Consider the following 26527-nt stretch of genomic DNA (forward strand, 5'->3'; position numbering starts at 1 on the left):
CCTTAGGGGACCGGGAACATTTGCGCGCATGCGCGAAGAGTATGTTACTGGCCACTGTAAAAGAAATGTAGAGAAATTGGGCGTTGCCCAGCGCCGTCATTTCATTGGATCGAGGGGCAAATCCTGTCTGCTGATTGGCTATGAGGCTTCAAGTCGCTGGCGTGGACGGAAGCGCTGAGTGAATGGCTAGTAGCGCATGCTTGTTAGGAGACAGTGCTGGAGCGGTGGTGCAGGTACAGTACTAGAACCCGGATGACTACAGGGCACAGCGAGCCATAGACATTCACTTTACATATTCCTGCTTGGACAATGGGTGTATTCTATTTTTTGGGCAATTTTCTATGTGTGATTTTTTTTATTTTTTTTGCATGGCATTAAACATAGAATATGTGTGTATGCTTATAGCACATACTGCAAGGAAGGATCCGTCAGTGATGTGTGTCATTATTTTAATTTTTGTCCTGGATTTCCAAGAATAGGAGCTGTGAATACTATCTCTATCAAAGTGCATGTAGTGTACTGTACATATGTCACCTGTAATATATGAATATCTATATATTGTTATACAGTATACTGCTCGCATTTGGTCCATGGCTCAACGGCTGCATCAGGATTGTTTGTGTCCATAGGCAAGCCAAGTGGAAAGGATAGGTGTATTGAACCCTATGCATAGGTAGAACGCCCCACACGTATCGCTGGTAACACCAGCTTCCTCAGGGGTCTCAGGGGACCCCTGAGAAAGCTGGTGTTTACAGCGATACGCGTGGGACATTCTACCTATGCATTATTTGATATCATATTTATTACACATTATGTACTCAGTAATTTTCTGGCGGCTTACATTTGTCCACATCTAGGACTTGGTGTACATAGGGTTGTGCATTGGACATATGTTCCTGTCCTGCACAAGGTCTTTATTGTATACAATGATTTCAACCCTTTTCTGTGTTGTACAATAAAATATAAGTATTTGTTTTTACATAGTGATGTGCAGCCTTTGTGTGCGTTTTTTCTTCTATTCATTTTTGACTCTTTGGTCCTAATACCGCGGCTAGCACTCTAGCTTACTTTCAGTGTGCCCCCTTGCTGTCTTTTTGGTATTAATGGCATATAGGAGCGCCGCTGTGACAATATTTTACTTAGCTTACTGCCATTTGCTAAAATAGATGAAAAAGGGTGAGAGCACCCAGTCAGAGCTGCCACGTTCGGGTTGTATTGCCCTTGTTTGTCTGATGGATTTAGTTTTTTTGGTAGAGTTGGGATCATGGTATTTTTTTTAAAATATTTTACAATGAAACATGAACTCACTTTCCCAGCTTCCACCTTGTTCAGGTTGGTCTCTGAATCACACAGATGTATAACCGGTTATTACAGATGAGCGAATTTCATATTTAGAAATTCGTTCACGCTTCGTTTACTGGTAAAAGGTGAATTGCGTTATGGATTCCGTTAACTACGGACCATATCGCAATTCTATGACGGAATGCATAACGGAATGCCTGTAGAGGCATTCTGTTTTTCCTTCTGTCATAATAGAAGTCTATGAGCTGCATAACGGATCCGTTGCGTTTCCGTTATTCAGGGGAGTCCTCTTCTGCATAACGGAAACGGGAAGGATCCATTGTGCAGCCATAGACTTCTATTATGACGGAATGAATAACGGAATGCCTCTAAAGGCATTCCGTCATAGAATTGCGTTTTGGTCCGTGGTAACAGAATCCATAACGCAATTCACCTTTTACCAGTAAACAAATCGCAAACTAATTTTATAACCGGAAATTTGTTCATCTCACCAGTTATACTAGGGCACGATTTCGACATGCCGTCCTATCGACTTTACAGTCATTTATCTGGGTAATGATTGCCCCGAGGTCAATGTTACAATATTGTTTTTCTTGGTTCTTGAGTTTAGTATTTGCTCATTCAATATGAATTAAGTTGCGAAGTAAGGCCTCAAGCGCACGACAGTATTTATCACCAATGTGCTATCCACACCGATCCATTCATTTCTATGGGGTCACCCACTGAGCCGTATATTTTGTGGATCCGTGTCGCCATTCTGCAAATGATAGAACATGTCCTATACAGGTCCATATTGCGGACGAGAATAGCCCTTTTTTATTGATAGGCGTATACACGCAGGGTATCCGTATTTTGAGGCATGAAATACTGACACGGCTGTGTGCATGAGGCCTAAAAGACCATACAGCCATGATGCGTAGGTCGTCTGGTCTAGGGCTGCAGTAAACTATTATTTTAGAAATCGAGCATTCTACCGATTAATCGAGCACTCTAATAAGAAAAAAGGAATTAATAGACTGTTTTTCTTTATAAAAACTCATCAGACCCCCTGTCATCAGTCCCCAACACCCTTCGTTCTCCCCTGTGCGATGAGCCCAAGTGCATCAGTTCCCCCCAGTGACATCAGCTCTGCTATCCCCCATTGCCATCAGCTCTCCCCCACCCCAGTGCCTTCAGCTCCACTCCCCCAGTGCCATCAGCTCTCACCCAACCGAGTGCCATCAGCTCTCCCCCACCCCAGTGCCATCAGCTCCTCCCCCAATGCCACCAGCTCCCCCCACTCCCCCTCCCACAACATAGCCATTAGTGCCCAGGCGCAGCGCCAGTGAACTTAAATGTCCTGACGATGTGTGTACGTCAGGATCCACGAATAGCAAGCTCTTTACTCGCACTCTGTGGTCACATGGCACAAACGAATCATCGCTTCGAGGATTTTTTTTGTGTCGAGTTAATTAATTAGAGTAATCGTTTCAGCCCTAGTCTGGTCACCCTCAATTATTGGTCCCTTTCATATTTATACGCTGGATATGAATATCATTTCCATAACCACACATGATATAGGACAGCGAGAATAGAACTAGGACCAGATTATATTTTGTATTTTTATGCCCTTTTTGTAATCCTAACTAGGAATGAATCAAAAAAGAGGAGGCTCCCAAAGCAACTGCGGCAAAAGATATGTACAAAAAAAAAAAGTCCAAGGGTCTAATACAAAATGCCAGGTTTGCCAAAGTGAGAGCCTCTGTTTGCAACAGCTCCCTACTGTGACCGTGGCTGACTACTCTTTTACCCCATTCAATTTAAGCCCCTGCACTTAGTCAAGTCAGGGACCGTCGCCAAGTTGTGGGCCGTCCTTTAGGGCAGTTTGTGCAAGAAGGTAGGGACAGTGGTGTGGGTGGAGTTCAGGGCTGCGCTGTTCCCTACCTGTCGGTACACCCGGATGGCAGGGGAGAGAAAAATGTCACCCGGGTGACAGAGGTGCCTGACGGTGGCCTTCTCCCTTTCACAGGACAAACCAGTCATGCATGTGGAGAGATAGTTGTGGGCTGACGAGCTCTCATGTATCATTATGCACTGCTTTAGGTTTGTATGGATTGTTGACAAGCATGAGAAATTTCATGCAGAACTTTTTGTTATACAGAGATAGCGCTTTCATTTACATAAATCAGACACACCTTTATGGTGGATAATCTCTATAAAACATGGCCGCACATTTTAACAGCGGATCAGTCTTTGAGTAGCATGATGGCTAATTGGGTCAGTGCTCGTAACGCAAACCAAGGGCAACGTCTGTCAATTTTATTTACAGTCATTTCTATGGAAGTTTAGCTTACCTTTAAAGGGGTTGTCCGAATTCAGAGCTGAACCCGGATATCTCCTCGTTTTCACCCCTCCGGCTCCTCTTACATGAGCATTGGAGCATTTTGTTTGTTTATATTTTTTACACTTTTAAAGGGGTTCTGCAGTTTGTTTAAACTGATGATCTATCCTATGGATAGATCATCAGCATCTGATCGGCGGGGGTCCCGAGTGTCGCCGCGGCCTTCTCACAGCAGCGCCGCGGCCTTCTCACTGTTTTCCGCAGGTCCAGTGACGTCACGACTAGTATCAACTGGCCTGGGCGCGGCTAAGCTCCGTTCCCTTGAATGGAGCTTAGCCCCGCCCAGGCCAGTTGATACAAGTCGTGACGTCACTCGGCCAGCGGTAAACCGTGAGAAGGCCGCGGCGCTGCTGGAGCGCCGCTGCCTTGTCAAACAGCTGATCGGCGGGGGTCCCGAGTGTCGGACCCCCGCCGATCAGATGCTGATGATCTATCCAGAGGAGAGATCATCAGTTTAAACAAACTGCAGAACCCCTTTAAGTGGAGGCTTCCGTCTAGCAGTGTTCCCGGTGATGTCACCGGCACTGATGGGGGGGCTTTAGTGCTGCCCTAGCCGTTTTACAGGCTAGGGCAGCGCTAAAGCCCCCCATTAGTGCCGGTGACATCAGCGGGATCACTGCTAGGTGGAAGTCTCCGCCTCACTTTCCTCATGGAGAGCCCGGAATGTCATCATATCTCCAGAAAAAGCCTATGCCCTGCGCCAGTTCAAAGGAGAGCATCTCATATGAGGGGGGCATGCTCATATCAGGGTGGATGCCTGGGTGAAAATGGGGATATCTTCAGGTTCAGAAACCCTTTAACTTATATACAAATGTACATTATTTTACCACCTCTGGTTTATTGAACAGCCCTTAGTTTTAGTTTTAACTGAGTGTATGTGCTTGTAGATGGGGTCAACGATGACACACTTCACAGGATTCAGCAGTTTAAAAGTCCAACACAGTTTATTTTCCAGCCAAGATATACAGTCACTTGAGTGAATCCATGACACCAAAATAGAACGTAAACAAGAAAAGTCCTTGGCTGTCTGGGCGCTAACTATACAGATGTTCAACTCACCTAGGTACGTTAATATACACAGGGAGATCAGGCTATCCTCGGCCAACAGGTCATGCAGCTTCCAGACATTGAATGAGGCTTTCAGCTCTGTATTTATGCCCACAGTAACGAGCCCAGCAGCTACAACTGGGTTTGCCTCAGGCTAGGGGAAAGTGGTGTACTGGAGTGGGGAGGGAATGGCATGTCCCAACACCAATATGCATTTTATAAAAATCCAGGCCCATAAAACACTATAAAGAAAAGTGTCTTAGCAAACTACACTTTTCTGAAACTACCCAGCTTTCCTGGATTCTTTTACCTCGCCCATCTAAGCATTCTGGATGAGATATACACCCCCTCTAGTACTTTACTAGCCACCATGCTACCTTATCTAAAAATTGAATTAGATTTTACTTAATCTCATCCGCACGCTGATGCACATATTTTAAATCCGCAGCCGTGTCAATTTATACTGCATTTTCATTGTTGATTTCACCCTTTATAGTGCAAAGACTGAAATCTGCACAATATACGCAGTATTGCCAAGATGAAATCTGCAGCAAAAAGTGCATAATTTGATGCAGGTTTCCAGCAGTAGTGTTGCAGATTTTGTGCTGCAGAAAATCTGCAGCATTTCTGTCCTACGTGAACGTATCCTAAGGCCAGTTTCACGCAAGCGTGTTCGATCCGTGTGACTGGCACATTTCCCAGACTGAACACTGCTCCCCTGACTTGAACTCACAGTATTGCAAAGGGTGAAATCTGCACCAAAAAAATCTCAGAACCAATTGACATGTTGCAGATTTCTAAATCCACACAGCAGGTCAATTTCTGCCCAGAATGAAAAAGCAAAGTGTACATGAGATTTGTTAGATCTCATTCGCTTTGTTGGTGCTGTATTACGCTGCAGTTTTTCCACACAGAATCCGCACGGTGTTCAGGTAGCCTTAGGCCCATTTAAGACGAGCAAGTTCCACGCATCTGACTCGCAGCGTGAGTATGTGGCAGCTACCGGCCTGACCTCCCAGCACTGACAGGGTCGCATAGTATTGTATTGATTTATGATGCTACAGTGCCTTGCAAGAGTATTCACCCCCCTTGACTTTTTTTGTGTTTTGGTGCCTCACAACCTGGAATTAACATGGATTGTTTGAGGATTTGCATCATTAAATTTACAGAATATGCCCACAACTTTGAAGATGTTTTTTTTTTTTATTGTGAAGCAAACAACAAATAGGACAAATTAACAGAAAAGTCAATGTGCATTTATTTTCACCCCCCTAAAGTCCATACTTTGTAGTAGGGATCGACCGATATTGATTTTTTAGGGCCGATACCGATAGTTTGTGAATTTTCAGGCCGATAGCCGATAATTTATACCGATATTCTGGGAATTTTCATTTTTGAGAAAAAAAAAATTTCCTACACAAATCTGCTGAAAATTAATGTTTATTGTTAACGTGTATTTTTTTTTTTTTTGTAAATCTTTTTCATTTATACTTAATATTTTTGTGGGTTTTTTTTGTTTTGTTTTACTAACTTTTAGCCCCCTTAGGGACTAGAACCCTTGTCCTATTCACCCTGATAGATCTCTATCAGGGTGAATAGGAGCTCACACTGTCCCTGCTGCTCTGTGCTTTGTGCACACAGCAGCATGGAGCTGAACATGGCAGCCAGGACTTTAGTAGCGTCCTGGCTGCCATGGTAACCGATCGGAGCCCCAGGATTACACAGCTGGGGCTCCGATTGGAGGAGCAGGGGAGAGGGGATCCTGTGGCCACTGCCACCAATGATTAATACTGGGAAGGGCGGGGTGCACTGCGCCACCAATGTTTTTACTATTGGGATGGGGGTGGGGGGCGCACTGCGCCACCAATGATTAATACTGGGGGGGCATGGGGGGGGGCGCACTGCGCCACCAATGAAGATAAGTCTCTCAATCATTCATATACAGGAGGCGGGAGCTGGCTGCAGAATCACATAGCCGGCTCCCGACCTCTATGAGTGGTAGCTGCGATCCGCGGCACCTAAGGGGTTAACTACCGCGGACCGCAGCTGCCGTTCATAGAGGTCGGGAGCCGGCTATGTGATTCTGCAGCCAGCTCCCGCCTCCTGTATATGAATTAATGAAAGACTCATCTTCATTGGTGGCGCAGCGGCCAGAGCCCCTCCCCTCCTCTTATGTTCTCTTCTCTCATTGGCGGCAGCGGCAGCACAGGGGGAGGAGACACTGCTTCCTTCTCCCCTGTGCTGCTGAGGGAACACGGAGAGCGTTGAGAGCAGCGCGTTCTGTGTTCCCAATACGTTATCGGTATATCGGCAAAATAGATGCCGATACCGATAACGTTCAAAATCCTCAATATCGGCCGATAATATCGGTAAAACCGATAATCGGTCGATCCCTACTTTGTAGAGCCACCTTTTGCGGCAATCACAGCTCCAAGGCGCTTTGGATAAGTCTCAATGAGTTTACCATATCTTACCACTGGGGTTTTTGCCCATTCCTCCTTGCAAAACTGCTCCAGCTCCTTCAAGTTGGATGGTTTGCGCTTGTGAACAGCAATCTTTAAGTCTGACCACAGATTTTCTATTGGATTGAGATCTGGGCTGTGACTCGGCCATTCCAACACATTTACATGTTTCCCCTTAAACCACTCAAGTGTTGCTTTATCAGTGTGTTTGGGGTCATTGTCCTGCTGGAAGGTGAACTTCCATCCTAGCCTCAAATCACGCACAGAGTGGGACAGGTTTTGGTCAAGAATATCCCTGTATTTAGCACCATCCATCTTTCCCTCAACTCTGACCAGTTCCCAGTCCCGGCTGCTGAAAAACATCCCCCCAGCATGATGCTGCCACCACCATGTCTCACTGTGGGGATGGTGTTCTTTGGGTGATGTGATGTGTTGGGTTTGCGCCAGACATAGCGTTTTTTTTTTTATGGCCGAAAAGTTCAATTTTAGTCTCATCAGCCCAGAGCACCTTCCTCCATACATTTTGGGAGTCTCCCACATGTATTTCCGCAAACTCACAACGTGCCTTTTCGTTTTTAGCTGAAAGTAATGGCTTTCTTCTGGCCACTCTGCCATAAAGCCCAACTCTACGGAGCGTACGGCTTATTGTCGTCCTATGTACAGATGCTCCAGTCTCTGCTGTGGAACTCTGCAACTCCTCCAGGGTTACCTCAGGTCTCTGTGCTGCCTCTCTGATTAATGCCCTCCTTGCCCGCTCCGTGAGTTTTGGTGGGCGGCCGTCTCATGGCAGGTTTGCTGTTGTGCCATGTTCTTTCCATTTGGTTATGATAGATTTGATGGTGCTCCTGGGGATCATCAAAGATTTGGATATTTTTTTATAACCTAACCCTGACTTCTCAAGAATATTTTCCCTTACTTGTTTGGAGAGTTCCCTGGTCTTCATGGCAGTGTTTGGTTAGGGATGCCTCTTGCTTAGGTGTTGCAGCCTCTGGGGCCTTTCAAAAAAGGTGTGTATATGTAATGACAGATCATGTGACACTTAGATTGCACACAGGTGGACATCATTTCACTAATTATGTGACTTCTGAAGGTAATTAGTTGCACCAGAGCTTTTTATAGGCTTCTAACAAAGGGGGTGAATACATACGCACATGTCAATTTTCTGTTTTCTATTTCTATAGTTTTATTTATATATTTTTCTCATTTCACTTCACTAACTTAGACTATTGTGTTCTGATCCATCACATACAAATCAGATTAACAAAACAACATTGAACTTGAGGCTGTAATGTAACAAAACATGAAAAAAAGTCAAGGGGGTGAATACTTTTGCAAGGCACTGTATGTAACCCTTAGGCCCCTTTCACACGGGCGAGTTTTCCGCGCGGGTGCAATGCGTGAAGTGAACGCATTGCACCCGCACTGAATCCGGACCTATTCATTTCTATGGGGCTGTGCACATGAGCGGTGATTTTCACGCATCACTTGTGTGTTGCGTGAAAATCGCAGCATGTTCTATATTTTGCGTTTTTCACGCAATGCAGGCCCCATAGAAGTGAATGGGGATGCGTGAAAATCGCAAGCATCCGCAAGCAAGTGTGGATGCGGTGCGATTTTCACGCATGGTTGCTAGGAGACTATTGGGATGGGGAGCCGATCTTTTTTATTTTCCCTTATAACATGGTTTATTCTCATTCTTAATACAGAATGCTTAGTAAAATAGTGATGGAGGGGTTAACAAAAAAATATATATATTTAAATCACCTTAATCCGCTTGTTTGCACAGCCCGGCTTCTCTTCTGTCTTCTTCTTTGAGGAAAAGGACCTTTGGTGACATCACTGCGCTCATCACATGATCCATCACCATGGTGATGGACCATGTAATGAGCACGTATAGTAGAAAAGTTACAGCCAGCTCACCTTCCGATCCTGTATGACGGTGCACGGGGGGGACTCAAGCCAGTCCTTCAGGAGTAATGCACAATGTAGAAAAAAGCTCCAGCACCAGAATGGATGTAGTGAAAATCCCGATCTTTATTCATCACCAAAATAGGGGTGCGTACAGCAAATAATGACACTAGGTTCCACTTTATCCCCAAGATCTACGCGTTTCGAACGATGTTGTTCTTAGTCATGATCTCAGTGACGTCACCAAAGGTCCTTTTCCTCAAAGAAGAAGAAATAAGAGAAGCCGGGCTGTGCAAACAAGTGGATTAAGGTGAGTTAAATTTTTTCTTTTTTTTGTTAACCCCTCCATCACTATTTTACTAACCATTCTGTATTAAGAATGCTATTATTTTCTCTTATAACCATGTTATAAGGGAAAATAATAAAATATACGCAACACCTAACCCAAACCTGAACTTCTGTGAAGAAGTCCGGGTTCGGGTCTGGGTACCAAACATGCAGATTTTTCTCACGCGCGTGCAAAATGCATTAAAACGCTTTGCACTCTCGGGGAAAAATCGCGCATTTTCCCGCAACGCACCCGCATCTGTTCCTGCACGTCACCCGCAACGCCCGTGTGAACCCAGCCTTAGGCCTCATGCACACGACCGGGTTTTTTTTTGCGGTCCGCAAAAACGGGTTCCGTTTTTCCGTGATCCGTGACTGTTTTTTCGTCCGTGGGTCTTCCTTGATTTTTGGAGGATCCACGGACATGGAAAAAAAAGTCGTTTTGGTGTCCGCCTGGCCGTGCGGAGCCAAACGGATCCGTCCTGAATTACAATGCAAGTCAATGGGGACGGATCCGTTTGACGTTGACACAATTTTGAAGTTTTAGACTACTTCTGCAGATGTCTAATTTTTTCAACTTTTTTCGATCTATTTATATAGAAGCGCCTTTGTAACGACTATAATGTAAGCAAAAACAGTCTAATTTTTATTCCGCTCAAGAGCTGGCTTATTTTTATTCCTTTTTTGAGTAGAGAAGTGTGGATTTTTTTGCATTAAAAGTCGCACTTTCAGGTAGACCTGCAACTTTTCACAGCACATTTGCGCCTTTTTTTTCATGCGAATACTTATTAGACCTGTTGAATTGAAATTGAACCGCCAGAGACCTGACTAACACAAAGACGCCTCGCTTCATTCATCAACTGCTTTGTGACTTTTAATAAATAGCCTGCAAAATACTGACTTGATAAATATGCTCCAATAAATTCAAGGTAAAACTGTTTTTGGACCATACTGCTTTATGTGAATGCACCTGATTGGAAATTACATGGCTGTATGTTTGACTATATGGACCTGTTGGCAATGGACGAGGAGGATGAAGTGATGGAGCCGGCCTGCAGATATCCGGTTTAGGCCTCATGCATGCGGCTGTTGCCCAGCCCCGGGCCGTATTGCGGCCCGCATACAGCGCATCTGCAATACATGGGCACTGGCCGTTTGCACCCCGCATCACGGTTGCGGACGTATTCACTTGAATGAGTCCGCAATCCGGGAGATGCGGTGTGGAATGGAAGCACGGATCGGAAGCCCACGGAACTACGGAGTGCTTCCGTGTTTTTTTTGTCTGTGCCTCCGCACCGCAATAAAAATAGAACATGTTCTATTTTTTACGGTGCGGATGGATCACGGACCCATTCAAGTTGAATGGGTCTCGATCCGTCCCGGCCACCGCACAGTTGTTACACGTGCATTGGGGACCGCAAATTGCTGTCCCCAATGCACGGAACAGCCGAACAAAGGCCGTGTGCATGAGGCCTTATTCTTATCTATCAGTTGCCTGATTCCATATTATATCTTATTCCTTTTCATTTAAACCAGGTTTATAAAAATGGAAGTTGACGTTTCCAAGTTTAACATTGATGCCCCAAGATGGGACCAGAGTACGTTCATGGGCAGGCTGAAGCACTTCTTCAACATTACGGACCCCAGGACGGTAGTTGTGTCAGAGCAAGAGCTGGACAAAGCCAAAATTCTCGTTGAAGCATGCAGGTAATTTCAGAGATTCACAGACTGTTAAAGGAGTTTTCCAGGATTTTTATATTGATGACCTATTCTTAGGATAGGCCATCAATATCTGATTGTGAGGAGTCCAACACCGCGCACTTCGGCCGAACAGTTGTTCCCAAGTATCTTCCAGTGCTGGAACTACTCAGCTCCATCCATTGTACAGTAGACAGAACTGATTACAGCTCCCAAGTGAATGGGAGCGATGCTGCTGTATCAGCTCCAAGTTCTGGTGCCTATTTCCAATGCTGGAGCTACTTGGGAACATCTGATCGTCAGGGGTGTTGGCTTTCAGATGCCAATCAGTCAGATATTGATTGTCTATCCTTAGGGTAGGTCATCAATATAAAAATCCTGGAAAACCTCTTTAATATTTAATGTCTCACATTCCCCACAATTTTCAAGCATCTTTTCTTAAAACTCTTCATTTTGTTTATCTGTTATTCAACCTAGAAATGTAAGAATAAATTGCCAGCTGGGTATTACCATTCCCTTTGTAAAAGAAGTGTGTCCCTACACAGTCTGGCACTGTCAGCACTGTGAACAATGTCAGACTATGTAGGGATACACCCCCAACTGGTAACATCCATTTGTCAGTTTATTCCTACATTTCTAGGAGGAGTAGCAGGGAAAGGTCACAATGTAGAATTCTAGGAAAAGATACAATATGTTCAGAAAGTCTTCAGACCCATTCACCTTTTTTACATTTTGTTATGTTGCAGCCCTGTGCTAAAAGAAAAAAAAGATCAAGTGTTTCTCATCATTCTGCCCTCAATACCCCATAATGAGAAAGTGAAAACAGAATGTTCAAAATCTTTGATAATTTTTGGAGAAGGAAAAACTAAAATCTTGCATTGACATAAGTATTCAGACCCTTTACTGAGGACTTAGCTGAAGCACCTTTGGCAGCTATTACAACCTCCAGTCTTCTTGGGTATGACACTACGAGGTTTGCACACCTGGATTTAGGGATTTTCTGCCATTCTTCTCCGCAGATCCTCTCAAGCTCTGTCAGGTTGGATGGGGACCATCAGTGGACAACTATTTTCAGGTTTCTCCAGAGATGTTCAATTGGGTTCAAGTCAGGGCTCTGGCTGTGCCACTCAAGGACATACACAGAGTTCTCTCTAAGCCACTCCTGTGTTGCCTTGGCTGTGTGCTTAGGGTCATAGTCTTGTTGGAAGGTGAACCTTTGGCCGAGTCTGAATTTTTTTGTACTCTTCTCCAGATCTGTGCCTCCACACAATCCTGTCTCAGAGCTCTACAGGCAGTTTTCCTCCTCATGGCTTGGTTTTTGCCCTGATATTCATGGCCAGTTGTGAGACCTTATATAGACAGGGATGTGTCTTTCCAAATCATGTCCAATCAACTACATTTACCACAGGTGGACTCAAATCAAGGTGTAGAAACATCTCAAAGATGATCAAGAGAAATAAGAAGTTCCAGAGCTAAATGTCAAGTGTTGTACCAAAGGGTCTAAATACTTTCTCATTTTGGGGTATTAAGTGCAGATTCATGCGGGAAGACTTTATTTTTTATTTTTATTTTAGCACAAGGCTACAACATAACAAAATGTGAAAAAAGTGAAAGGGTTTGAAGACTTTCCGAATGCATTGTACAACACACATCGCTACATATGGCTGGCCATACACATTAGATAATTGTTGGACGGATGCCTCTTTGGGCCACCAACTGTTCCTCCTGACTCCCCATATATAAATTAATGCTCCTAAATGGGGAGAAGACCGTAAAGGGTCATACACCTTCAAAAGCTGTTGGCAGAACACTCATTTGGCCACCAGCGATCTTTCCCGACTGTCCCATTCACCTACAGCTTATTTCAGTCAAGCATGTATGAGTTGTCAATGAGGAGTCAGACACTTTTGATGGTGGCTTATCTCCTCGGAGAACAAAAGGATCAGGCATGTTTAAATCGATCAGCTCAATTCTTTATTCTTCTGACATCTGCAGTTGGGTAAATGTCAGAACGCCCCCATGGACATTAGGTGGTCTGCCAGACCTGCCGAAATCATTGGCTTTGGTCGACATTACACTAGTCCAGGGGAAATTAAGTACTTTTTGTAGAGGTCTATATACCTGGTTGTGCCGTCGGATGAAGGTCCAGGCCAAAATAAAAAATGTAAAGAGGGACAAGACCAGCGATACTTAGTGCGTTGCAGCTATTTTTATTTATGACAGCACCCTTGGATAGTGTCCGCCCCCTCCTCAGGACAGGAAACAGGAAACCACAACCACTTTAAAAGGAGGGATCAACCTCCTACACGCCAGTTCTGTTTCCTGTCCTAAGGGACAGGGTTGGATATATCACAGCCAAGAGGAATCTAAGGCTTTGGGGACGCCCCATGTATTGAATTATAAGGAGGGCTTACCCGGCGGCGTAAAACTTCTGAGGAAGCCGCTGCAGAGACTGAGCTTCTGACTCTTCCTCCCGCTCCGGTCCCTTCTCGGTTCGGGAGGTTCGTGTGCCTCCCGGACGCGCTGACCTCTGCGGCCGTGTCCGCATGTTCGGCTGCCTGAGTATGACGCGCTTCCGACAGTTGGGGGAAAGCACGATGCTGTAGAGCGGAAGTGGGAGGAGCCGGTGCGCGCCCGGCAGAGTTAAAGTTCAGCCAGCTCCTACTGCTAGCCGGAGAAGAAGCTAGCAGTCTGTTTCTCCATATTGCGTACTACAGCGTGTGATCATGGAGCAGACACTGCGTGCAGATCCCACTGAAACCACCAATGAATCTTCCGTACCAGGGTGGGGTAAGAGGGGTGACTACCCCATAAACTCTAGATTGCAGTTTCTTATGAGGCTTTTTTTCTGTATCTAGGTCTCCAAGGAGAGTAAAAGGGGCTCCAGGTCTAAAGATAGAGGGTGTGCTATATGTAAGAAAAAGTTACCCTTGGGCTGGGGAAAGCCTATCTGTCAGACCTGTGTAAGCAAGTTATTGGAGAATGAGGCCCCGTCTCTTATGACCAGTCTAAAACAGATGATCCGGGAGGAAGTTAAAGAGTCAGTAAAGGAGTCGGTTAACAGCCTCTTAGAAGGTCGCCCCAGCACCTCTGCAGCCGCCCCCCCCTCCAGCTATCAGGAATTACTGTCAGGATTGGAGGAAGAGGAAGAAAGACTGTCATCGGATGAATCCTTTGATGATCATGTAGCGGGAAGAATATTAACTCTCTGCTCAGGGTTGTCAGAGCCACCATGGGGTTAGACGATTATAAAGCGCCACAGTCTGTACGGGACTCCATCTTTGAGGGCCTGGGTCCAAAAAAAATGAAGGGCTTTGATGTACATGAAAATATTGCTGCTGTTATCAATAGGGAATGGAGTAAACCAGATAGGAAATTTTTTATTCCCTCTTCCCTAAAACGTAAATATCCATTTGATGAGACCCTTCCATTCTCAGACAAATAGGGGTGGTTATAGGAGAAAGGAGGTGTCTAGGCAAACTTCAGGTACTACCAGAAGGTCCAAGGGATATCTTTTTTTCCGGAGCAGAGGCCTTCAAAGAAGCAGCCATAATGACGCCAGGACCCCGGTAGGAGGTCGGCTTTCTCACTTCGCAGAACAGTGGCAAAAAATATCAAACAGCGCATGGATAATCTCCATCCTAAGGGAAGGTTGCAGGATACATTTTCAGAGGTTGCCGTCAGAAAGATTTGTTATAACAGATTATCGTTCAAGTCCTCAGAAACAGGCAGCCATAGTTTCTGAGGTATCTTCCTTATTAGAAAAGAATGTTCTGTTGGAAGTCCCAGTGCAAGAAAGCGTCACTGGATCTCAGGGATGCCTACTACCATGTCCCTATTCATCCCAGTCACCTAAGTGTAGCGGTTCAGTTAGAGGACAGGGTCCTGCATGTGCAATTTCGGGCGCTCCCCTTCGGGTTGTCGCAGGCCCCCAGAGTATTCACAAAGATTATAGCAGAAATGATGGCCCATTTGAGGGAGAAGGATTTGGTTGTTATCCCATATCTGAACGACTTTCTCCTTCTCTCTCAGACATTCACACAGCTGGAAGAACAGATTTTATGGTTCAGGGAGGTATTGGACAGATTAGGATGGGATCTAAACAGAGAGAAGTCCAGTCTAATTCTGAGTCAAGTGTGCACCTTTTTAGGGATGACCTTAGATTTCATGTCACAGATGTGCCTGCTTCCCCTTCAGAAAGCCTGTCTGATCAGATCCAGAGTTCAGTACCTGTTTTTCCATCAGTTCGTTTCCCTAAGACAAGCCATGTCAGTTTTAGGGCTTATGACAGCTGCCATTCAGGGGGTGGAGTGGGCCCAGTTCCACTCGAAACCACTCCAACTACAAATTCTGGAAGTCTGGGACAGGAGTCCTTTGTCTCTGGACTCAGAGATTCATTTATCGCCTCAGGCGCTTTCCTCGCTGGAGTGGTCGATGAATCTATCGAACTCCGGGGGGGAGTTCCGTGGCAGAGACAAGATGTCTTACTCCTGACCACGGATGCAAGCCCTTACGGTTGGGGGGCCCATATAGAATCCCTTCTTCTTCAGGGATCTTGGGATCCAGAGATTCAGTCCCAATCTCACAATTTCAGGGAGTTATACGCCATCTGGATAGCCTTGAAGGAGAGTCTCCAAGTAATAAGAGGCAGGAATGTAAAAATTTACATCATGACTGCGGTGGCATACATCAACAGATGGGAAGGTACCAGATTCCCGAGTCTTATGTCCCTCAGTCAAAAGATCTTTTGTGTGGCAGAGGATTCTCTTTTGTCAATTTCTGCAGTACATCTGAGAGGAAGGGGCAATGTGACAGCAGACTTCTTAAGTCGCCATCGTCTGCATCAAGGAGAATGGTCTTTGGACCAGCAGATATTCAACAAGATAGTTGCCTTATGGGGTCTTCCAGTGACAGACCTCTTTGCCACCAAAATCAACAGGAAAGTAAAGAGGTTCTTCTCTTTTTTTCCAGAAGAGCATCCAACAGCGGTGGATGCTCTAGCTCAATCATGGAGAAAGGGACTTTATGCTTTTCCCCCATTAAAATTATTGCCAAGAGTCCTGAAAAAGATAAGGGAGGAGAGTGCTCTAGTCATCATGATAGCTCCCTTCTGGCCCAGGAGGGTTTGGTTTTCCTGGCTCCGCAGAATGTCAGTTGCCTCCCCTTGGGTTCTTCCAGTCTTCCCGGGACTTCTAGCTCGGGGTCCCATCCTTCACCCAGTGGTAGAGAATCTTCATTTGACTGCCTGGCTTTTGAAAGGCAGATTTTAAGGAAGAAAGGGTTATCAGAGGAGGTAGTGAACACTCTATTGGCAAGTCGGAAGAGAGTCACGTCCAAGATCTACTTACGTGTTTGGAGGGCCTTTTGTATTTTCGCAAATAAACCAGTAAATGTACTGGAAGCGCCCGATTTACCTCTAGTGTTAGATTTTCTACAGGAAGGTTGGAGGGGGAAGCTTAGGCCCAGTACCCTTAAAGGTACAAATTTCGGCCTTAAGTGCTCTTTTCTGAGTTCAAGCTGGCTGAGCACCCTTGGATAAAAAGATTTATAATGGCAGTCTCAAAGTTAGCTCCAGTCCATAAGGTTAATATTCCACCATGGGATTTAAGCCTGGTACTTTCTGCCCTTACGTCAGATCCCTTTGAACCCATTCAGGAGATCTCCATAAAGGTTTTAACATTAAAATTGGCCTTTTTACTAGCTATTACATCAGCTAGGAGAGTGAGTGAGATTTCGGCCTCTTCTATTGAAAAGCCGTATTTGAATATTTTGGAGGATCTGGTGATAATTTCACCAGATCCTTCATTTTTACCGATGGTGTCTTCTTCCTATCGTTGTTCTCAGGACATCATCTTACCTTCATTCTGTGCCTCTCAAAAAAATAGGAAGGAGTCAGAATTCCACTGTCTAGATGTTAGGAGGTGTCTATTGCAGTACCTGGAGATCACTCAACCTTCGAGATTGTCCTCTAAGCTTCTCATTTCCTTTCAGGGCAAAAGAAAGGGTTTGGCCTCTTCCTCACAGACTATAGCTAGATGGATAAGGCAGGCTATTCATTTAGCGTATTCCTCCAAGGGAGTTTCCCCGCCTACGGGATTTGGAGCCCACTCTAGAGCGGTCTCCACGTCCTGGGCAGAAAGGGCCTCTGCCTCCATAGAGCAAATTTGTAGAGCTGCCTGGAGTTCTCCTCACACGTTCTTTAGGCATAACAGGCTTCAGTTACCCTCTAATGAGGGTCTAGTATTTGGACGTAAGGTCCTTCAGGCAGTTGTCCCTCCCTAATCTGATCTCGCTTATAGATCCAAGGGTGCTGTCATAGGCGAGGGGGGAAATATGTGATTACACTTACCGGTAATCTTTTTTTCCTTGAGCCTATGACAGCACCCGCTTAATTCCCTTCCCTATAAAAAAAAAATGAATAAAATAAAAATATATATTTATTTATAAAAATATTAAAAAAAATAATAATTAGAAAAGTTGTTATTGTTATGAGAGGTTTGTGTTTCCTTAGTCCTTGGAATAGTACTGGCGTGTAGGGGGTTGATCCCTCCTTTTAAAGTGGTTGTGGTTTCCTGTTTCCTGTCCTGAGGAGGGGGCGGACACTATCCAAGGGTGCTGTCATAGGCTCAAGGAAAAAAGATTACCGGTAAGTGTAATCACATTTTATTTTTATTTTTTTGCAATGAGCTGTGTCTCTAATCTTGCCCAATCCCCTCACCGAATTGTCATTTTATTCTTGGAGGAATAACAGAGGGATGGCAAAATGTTGTTCTAAGATGGATGATCCAGAATTGATATTTTATTGGGAATTCCCATATTGCAGGGATAGCAGGGAAACCATCGGCCCTCCAGCTGTTGTAAAACTACAACTTCCACCATGCCCTGCTGTAGGCTGATAGCTGTAGGCAGTCTGGGCATGCTGGAAGTTATAGTTTTGCAACAGCTGGAGGGCCGCAGGTTGAGCATCCCTGACCTGTGGCATAGACATGTCATGGAATCTGTGCTTAAGGGCCCAGCCATGCCCGTATTGCGGCCCACAGACAGCGGGTCCACAATATGCGGGCACCGGCCGCGTGCACCCCGCATCACAGATGTGGACCCATTCACTTGAATTGGTCTGCAATCCGGAAGGTCGGTGCGGAACAGAAGCACGGAACTCCGTGGTGCTTCCATGGGGTTTCTGTCCGTGCCTCTGCACATCAAAAAAGTAGTGCATGCACTACTTTTTTGCGGTACGGACGGACCACGGACCCATTCAAGTTGTTGCCCTTGCAATTCGCGGTCCCCAATGCATGGAACGGCCAATAAATTTGTACAAGGCATATGGGAGCAGATTTACTTTAGACAAGGCACATCTTGATAAAAGATGTTTTCCTTATGTCATTTCAAGGCTGGTTATTATCTTACAGCAAGAACCGGCGGGCACCATTAATAAATCTGGTGCGTTTTTTTTAATTATATTTGGCAAAGCCACGCCCCCTTTTCTAGCCTAGCTAAGCATAGAAAATGTCTAAAACAGATAATAAATGTTGCGCCTGACATGTGCGCTAGTTTTTTGGCGCTCTATAAGCCCGAATTCTAGTGCATTTAGAATGGTAGATCCATTCCATCATGTATATGGTGAAATCTGCAATGAACGGAGAGAGATTCCTCTTTAAATTGCTAGAAAACAAAGGAAACCGGTTTTGTACATGGAAAGAGCGTGGCAGCGACTGGTATGAAATGAATCTGCTCTGGGCTTTTTAGAGTTAATGAAAGGCAGGTAGCGCGTTGCTAGGCAACACAAGGACAGCTGGGTATCAAACATCTCCAGCGCTGGGACAGATCAATAAACCTGTCAGATTTTAATGATCGGCTTTTTGTGTGAAATCCATTAAAGAGGCTGTGTCACTTAGAAATTCACTTTTCAGCTAATTAAAACCACGTAACAAACCCCCTTCTCAGACATAGCCATATTAACAGAAAGCAGTTAACCCTCGCCACTGCAGAAAGGGAGCAGGAACCAGCATTTTATCAGTTTGCTATTCTAATGCACGGCGATAGGATCCGCAGATCTAAATCTAACCAGTTAGGAATAATGGCGGGCTATTAAAGGGATATTCCAGAATTCTGTTATTCATGGTTTATCCTCAGGGTGGCTCAGTGGTTAGCACTGGTGTCTCACTTGTCAAACCGCCAAAATGGAGAATGGACATAAATGCGCTCCGTGTGTAATCAGAGATCCGCTGTATCTCATGCAGCAATCTCAGAAAACCCAACAAGCATGTGACACCATCTTGCAATTGTATATTTTATCTCCAGCTTCAGGAATAAAGTGCAAACAATCCCATTTGGATTCATATATTAAATCCAGCATAGAATTCATAAAGTGCAAAAGTCCGTGATGCAAGGTCCATAGAAACAAATACTTAAAGCGGTATTCCCATCACAGACAATGGGGGCATATCGCTAGGATATGCCCCCATTGTCTGATAGGTTCAGGTCCCTACACCGAGAACAGAGCAGGTAAGGCTACTTTCACACTAGCGTTTTTTGCGGATCCCTCATGGAGCTGCAAAAACACTTTTATTACGTTGTATTAAGTCTTCTATAGCCATGACGGATCCGTCATGAACACCATTGAAAGTCAATGGGGGACGGATCCGTTTTCTATTTTGCCAGATTGTGTCAAAGAAAACTGATCCGTCCCCATTGACTTACATTGTGTGTCAGGACGGATCCGTTTGGCTCCGCTTCATCAGGCGGACAGTAAAACACTGCAAGCAGTGTTTTGGTGTCCGCCTCCAGAGCGGAATGGTGACTGATCGGAGGCAAACTGATGCATTCTGAGCGGATCCTTTTCCATTCAGAATGCATTAGGGCAAAACTGATCTGCTTCTGAGAGCCCATGACAGATCTCCCAAACGGAAAGCCAAAACTCTATTGTGAAAGTAGCCTAAGGTGTCGGACGGCACACTGTGCATGCGCAGCTGCCCTCCATTAATTTCTATGGGGCTGCTGAAAATAGCCGAGTGGTGCCTCCTCAAACAGCTGATTAGCAGGGGTCCCGAGTGTCTGCGCCCCACCGATCAGATACTGATGGCCTATCCTAAGGATAGGGCATCAGTATTAAATTCTTGGAAAACCCTTTGAAATACTGTTCCGAGGCTCCATATCTCAATTGTAGACAACTGGAGGAGGACAGTCTGTGTAGCTTTTCATGGCCACCACAGAAAGACAGCTTCTTGGCCAGTATCTAGCTCTGCACTGTGATATTTACTTCTACCGGGGCAGTCATTTGTGTTGCACTATGGTGTAGCTGATCCTGCCTACTTCTGTTGCCCTGCCTTCTATCAATTTGAACCTGCTTGCAACATGGGGGCCACTTTTAGTTTTTTTCCAGGGCCATTTTAAGTTCCCAGTCTGCCCCTGTACTTAAAGGGTCTTATCCCGTGACTTATGTAAAAAATGAAAATCGGACATCATATAGTACATGACAACCTCTTTCTAACTAAGCTAGAACCAGCCCTGTACCTCACATGGATCCAGAGATCTCCCCATTCATTGCTCTGCTAGATTTATATCAAGCTGACAGCTCAGGGGAGTGTCTGTTCTGCTGCATTTTAGGGGGCGTGTCCATTCTGCAGCAGATCTGGCCCTATCACAGCTCAGGGGAGTGTCTTTTCTGCTGCATCTAAGGGGGCGTGTCCATTCTGCAGCAGATCTGGCCCTATCACAGCTCAGGAGGCAGTTAAAGGAGGAAAGTGCACAGGTCAAAGAAATAAAAAAAAATAAAAACAGCAGGTGGCGCTATACAGATACATTTTATTGAATAACTCAGTGGCTATGTTAATTTTTAATTACATGCAATTAGGGCTGAAACGATTACTCGATTAAATCGAGTAATTCGACACAAAAAATCCTTGATGCAAATTTTTTGCATCGAGGATTGGTTTGTGTCATGTGACCACGGAGCGGGAGTGAAGCGCTTGCACGTAAGCGCGCACTGTGACCCGACGCTGTGTGACGTCAGGATAACAGTGCAGCGCGCAGAGAAGAAGATGGAGGAGCTGTGGAGCGGCGCCCCTACAGGAAAGGTAAGTACTGTCGCGCTGGAGATGGTGACCAGAAGCAGTGAAGATACCAATAAATAGCATAGTAGTTCCAGAAATAAGAGAGGTAATGGCGTCTTCAAGTGGGTCAGTGTGGCCGTGTTCTTCACAACACCCTGGGTCCCTGGAAAATGGAGTGGGGAGCTCTCCTCGCCTCCTCCCCACACTCCAACAAACGCCTAGCAAACAGCTAGGTAGATTGGCTAGAAATGCCCCTGTGTGAGTGGATTCACCAGAACTGGATGAGGAGCGCTCTTAAGATGCGGCCATATGCAATGTCCCGCCTCCGGAAGTCTGGTCATTTATATTTTTGAGGAAAATGATTCAATATAATGTGACCCCCCTTGTGCAGTAATGAATGCTACTAAACATCTCCCACTTAGGGCTGATTCACATCTAATGGCACTGAGGGGGCAGCTGGAGCCACTGGGGGGGGCAAACTGGTGGCACTGGGGGGGGCAAGCTGGTGGCACTGGAGGGGGCAAGCTGGTGGCACTGGGGGGGGCCAAGCTGGTGGCACTGGGGGGGGCCAAGCTGGTGGCACTTGGGGGGGGGGGCCAAGCTGGTGGCACTTGGGGTGGGCAAGCTGGTGGCACTGGGGTGGCAGCTGATGGCACTGAGGTGGTAGTTGATGGCACTGGGGTGGGGAAGAGCTGAAGGCACTGGGGGAACGGAGCTGATGGCATAGGGGGAGCTGATGGCACTGGGGTGGGGGAGAGCTGAAGGCACTGGGGGATAGTGGAGCTGATGGCACTGGGGGATAGTGGAGCTGATGGCACTGGGGTGGGGGAGAGCTGATGGCACTGGGGGATAGTGGAGCTGATGACACTGGGGGGAACTGATGCACTTGGACTGATCGCACAGAGGGGAACAAAGGGTGTTGGGGACTGATGGCAGGGGGTCTGATGAGTTTTTATAAAGGAAAACAGTCTATTAATTCATTTTTTCTTATTAGATTACTCGATTAATTGTAAAAAATAATCGATAAAATACTCGATTTCTAAAATAATCGTTTACTGCAGCCCTACATGCAATACATGCAATTACAAAAGTATTCAAATCCAGGTGCTGGTTTGAAAACTGTAGAATATTTTTCGTGGGACAATCCCTTTAACAGTTCAATGTAAGGAGACAGTTTATTTATTTATTTTACGCATTTATATAGCGCTGACATATTCTGCAGCGCTTTACAGACATTTGTATCACACTTTCCCCAATGGAAACCCATGCAAGTACAGGTAGAACATACAAACTCCATGCGGTTATTGTCCTTGGTCGAATTCAAATCCAGGACCCGAATGCTAACCACTGAACCACTGTGCTGCCCAGTTCACATGGAGAGTCAGTTCACTTGCTTGAGAAAGGGGACATGGTCCCAGAAACGTTACAGCATGTGGGCACGCCTGCCCTCCACCTCCATGTGAACTGTCTCTCCTTACATTGTACTGTTAAAGGGCTTTTCCTAGACTTTAATACACAGGATTGGTCATCGGTATCTGATTGGTGGGGGTCCGACACTCAGGACCCCACCAATCAGCTATTTGAGAAGGCACCGGTGCTCAAAGTAGCGCCGCGGCCTTTTCCAGCTTTTCCTAGGCCGTGTGACATGGTCTAGGCACACCTCAGCCCCATAGAAGTGAATGGGGATGAGCGTGATACCAAGCAAAGCTGCTATCAAATGTACGGCGCTGTGCTTGGTGAGCATGGAGACGGCCGCAATGCTCACAAGAGCACCGGTGCCTTCTAAAACAGCTGATCGGCGAGGGTCCTGGGTGTCGGACCTCCACCGATCAGGTACTAATGACCTATCCTGAGGATAGCTCATCAGTATTTAAGTCTCAGAAAACCCCTTTAGGCCTCATGCACATGACCGTTGTTTTATTCCGTGTCTGTTGTGCCGTTTTTCGTGATTTTCTGCGGACCCATTGACTTTCAATGGGTCCGTTGAAAACTCGGCTAATGCACCGTTTGTCATCCGCGTCCGTGATCCGTGGTTCCAGTCCGTCAAAAAAATATAACCTGTCCTATTATTTTCGCGGAAAACGGTTCGCGGACCCATTCAAGTCAATGGGACCGCTAAAAAACACGCACACAAGATTCTCATCCGCGTCCGTTTTTTTCCTATCATTTGCATGGCAAACCTGTCTTAGATTTTTTTTTACTTTCCTTCATGTCTGGTGATCCTCCAAAAATAAAGGAAGACACGGAAACAAAGACGGAAACGGATCACGGAACAACGGAACCCCATTTTGTGGAACGGAACACAACAACGGTCGTGTGCATGAGGCCTTAAATATTTGTTTCTGTGGACTTTTGCACTTTATGAATTCTACGCTGGGTTGTATATAACTGGGATTGTTTGCACTTTATTCATGAAGCTAGAGATAAAATATACAATTGCAAGATTGTGTCATACGTGTGTGTTTGGTTTTCTGAGATTATCACTGGTGACTTGCAGCTCTGGGGTCCTCTGTTCAAATCCAACCAAGGACATGGAGTCTGTATGTTCTCCCTGTGTTTGTGTGGGTTTCCTCCGGGTACTCGGGTTTCCTCCCATTCTCCAAAGACAGCGCGGGATGATAAGGTCTGTAAAGCACCATGGAATATGTCGGCGCTATATAAATAAGTAATAAAAAAAAAAATAGGAAATCAATATCTGACACCTTGCACCCCTGCTGATCAGCTGTCCGTTGTGTAATGTATGGCGCTGGTAACTGAGGGACTGCTCCCATTCAGTGGGAGCAGCAATGCAGTAGCATCATCCACTACACAGTGGACAGAGTTGTGTAGTCCCGGCTCCAACTTCCAGCACTGGAACTACCCTGAAACAGCTGATCGGCAGGGGTGTGGGGAGTCGGACCTCCACCAATCAGATATTCATGTCCTATAAAGAGGATAGGCTACTAATAGGACAATCCTGGAATATCCCTTTAACCACCTAACCGTTTTGCCCAAGGAAAAGCAGTAAAAAAAAAAAGTCATAATATATAGAAATGTGGCATTATCATCATTATGGTGACCGCATAATAAAGTTATGTTATTTTTACCACACAGTGAACGCCGTAAATAATTTCCCCAAAATAATGTAAAAATTGCATTTTTTTTTCTTATCTCCCCCCCCTAAAAATAAAATAATCACTATATATATATATATATATATATGTTCCTAAAAAAAACTACAACTAATGATGCAAAGTAAAAAAAAAAATTGATAAAAAAAATTAAAAGTTATGACTGCTAGAAAACAAAGGGGGGAAATATTATTGGTCCTTAAGGCTAAAATTAATTATGTCACAAAGGGGTTAAAAATGAAAAAGTGTCCCCTGAGTTGTGAGCCAACAAGATTTACTGCAGACACACATTAAAAATCTACAATAAAAAAGTGACATTTTTGGAAGGGTTTTTCCAATTTGAACCTGACTGTTAGGAGGTTAAAAGGGTTGTCCGGTGGGATATCTACAGGAAATGGCAGGAGACACTCGCTAACCCTATGGCGGACCGAACCAGGAAGTGGAAACCAGTGGAGACACGGTATGCTTAGGAAAGGCAGCGGTGGGGGATTGGTGAGGTAATGCTTTTAAAAAAAAATGTTTATACTGTTCTGCCCTTTATCAAAAAAATGTACGCTGTCAGACAACCCTCCAAAAATTATCCCTCTGGAACGCCTTGTTTTTAGGCTTATAGCTCTCTAGAAATCATTTTAAAGGCTGCTTCTCTCTTCTCTCCTTCTATTTAGTTTTTAAGATTCATTTTGTGGAGGTCACTGTCAAGGGGGTGGTGTGCTGTAAAACGCACTGTTAAAGGGGAAGGCTGCTGTAAAGGTCAAAGTTAAGAGGGTGGGCTGCTGTGGAGGTCCAATTTTAAGGGACGGGGCACTGTGGGGGGGGTCATTGTTAATGGTTGGGGGCTGTGGAGGTCACTGTTTTGGGGGCGGGGTGCTGTAGATGTTACTGTTATAGTGGATAGTGTTGATATCTTTTAACGACACACACAAACATTAAATTAAATAGATTAAATATACCTGAGCGAAGCTAGTCCTTCAGCTAGTCTGTATATACAATAAATATATATTCATTTAATGTTTCTGTGTGTCGTTAAGATATCGACATTATCCCCCATAACAGTGACCTCTACAGTACTTCGCCCCCTTAACAGTGAACTCCACAGCCCCTCCCCCCTTAACACTGACCCCCCCCCACCCACAGTGCCCTGCCTCCTTAAAATGGGACCTCTACAACAGCCCATACCCTTAACGTTGACCTTCACAGCAGCCCGCCCCTTTAACAGTGAGTTTCACAGTACCCCATTCCCTTGACATTGACCTCCACAGTACCCCGCTCCCTTAACAGTGACCTCACAGTGCCCTGCTGACTTAACAGTGACCTCCACAGCAGCTGCCGCTTTAATAGTGGCCCCTGCCCCCTTAACAGTGACCTCCACAGTGCCCGCCCCTTTAACAATGACCTGCACAGCGGCCTGCCCCCTTAACAGTAACATCCACAGTGAACACCCCTTTAACAGTGACCTCCACAGTCCCCGCCCCTTTAACAGTGAGCTCCACAGCAGCTGCTCTTTTAATAGTGGCCCCCGCCCCTTAACAGTGACCTCCACAGCAGCTGCCCTTTTGATAGTGGCCCCTGCCCCCTTAACAGTAACCTCCACAGCGCCCTGCCCCTTTAAGGCTAGGGCTACACGACGACATATGTCGCGTGACATTTTGTCGCACCAATGTTGCAGAACAATTTTTATAATGATAGGCTATGGTGTCGCACTGCAACATGCTGCGACTGTGATACGACACTCGCAAAAAATCCATCCAAGATGGACTGTCGCATGTCGCAGTTCAACACCATAGACTATCATTATAAAAATTGTCGTGCAACATCAATGTCTCAGTGTAGTTGTGCCCTATGTGTCGTGAGACATATTGTCAAGCAACACATGTCGTCGTGTAGCCCTAGCCTAAAGCTGCCCTACAGCAGTGAAGAAAAATGGCTGGGTTGTTATTGAAACCTGGAGCAAAACTGTGTGTATGTGTAGACTAAGAGCCTGTGAGCTTCTATTGGCCGATAAGAGACATGTGACCGTATGTATGGCAGTTGGGATATGAAGAGAAAGACTTTTATTGGCTAATGCAGGTCATTTTTTGGGAATATCTCCGAAACGACACATCGTAGAGAGCTGAGACCCGGTCTAAAACCTTCCTGGACACCTGATGTACATGTGTGCCCAATTTGGTGAAGATCGGATCTGTTGTTTGGTCGCGCATAAAGAACAGACAGACATCGGGACAGACAGGAACTCATTTTTTA

The 26527-nt window shown here is 45.5% G+C and overlaps 1 protein-coding gene across 2 annotated transcripts in view; it reads left to right on the top strand.

The window, feature by feature from the left end:
• Nucleotides 1–122: 122 nt before the first annotated feature.
• SFXN2 (sideroflexin 2) overlaps nt 123–26527 on the top strand; it is a 77618-nt gene continuing 51213 nt past the window's right edge. The window contains exons 1-2 of one of the 2 annotated variants that reach the window (XM_040437752.1): nt 123–233; nt 10963–11133. In XM_040437752.1, the coding sequence (XP_040293686.1) occupies nt 10973–11133 (161 nt within the window). In that variant the 5' untranslated portion in view covers nt 123–233; nt 10963–10972. Of the gene's footprint in view, nt 234–10962; nt 11134–26527 lie in introns of those variants that run through there. The other variant, XM_040437753.1, reaches the window with a different exon arrangement.

The sequence above is a fragment of the Bufo bufo genome, chromosome 6 (assembly GCF_905171765.1).
Source record: "Bufo bufo chromosome 6, aBufBuf1.1, whole genome shotgun sequence".
Lineage (NCBI taxonomy): Eukaryota > Metazoa > Chordata > Amphibia > Anura > Bufonidae > Bufo > Bufo bufo.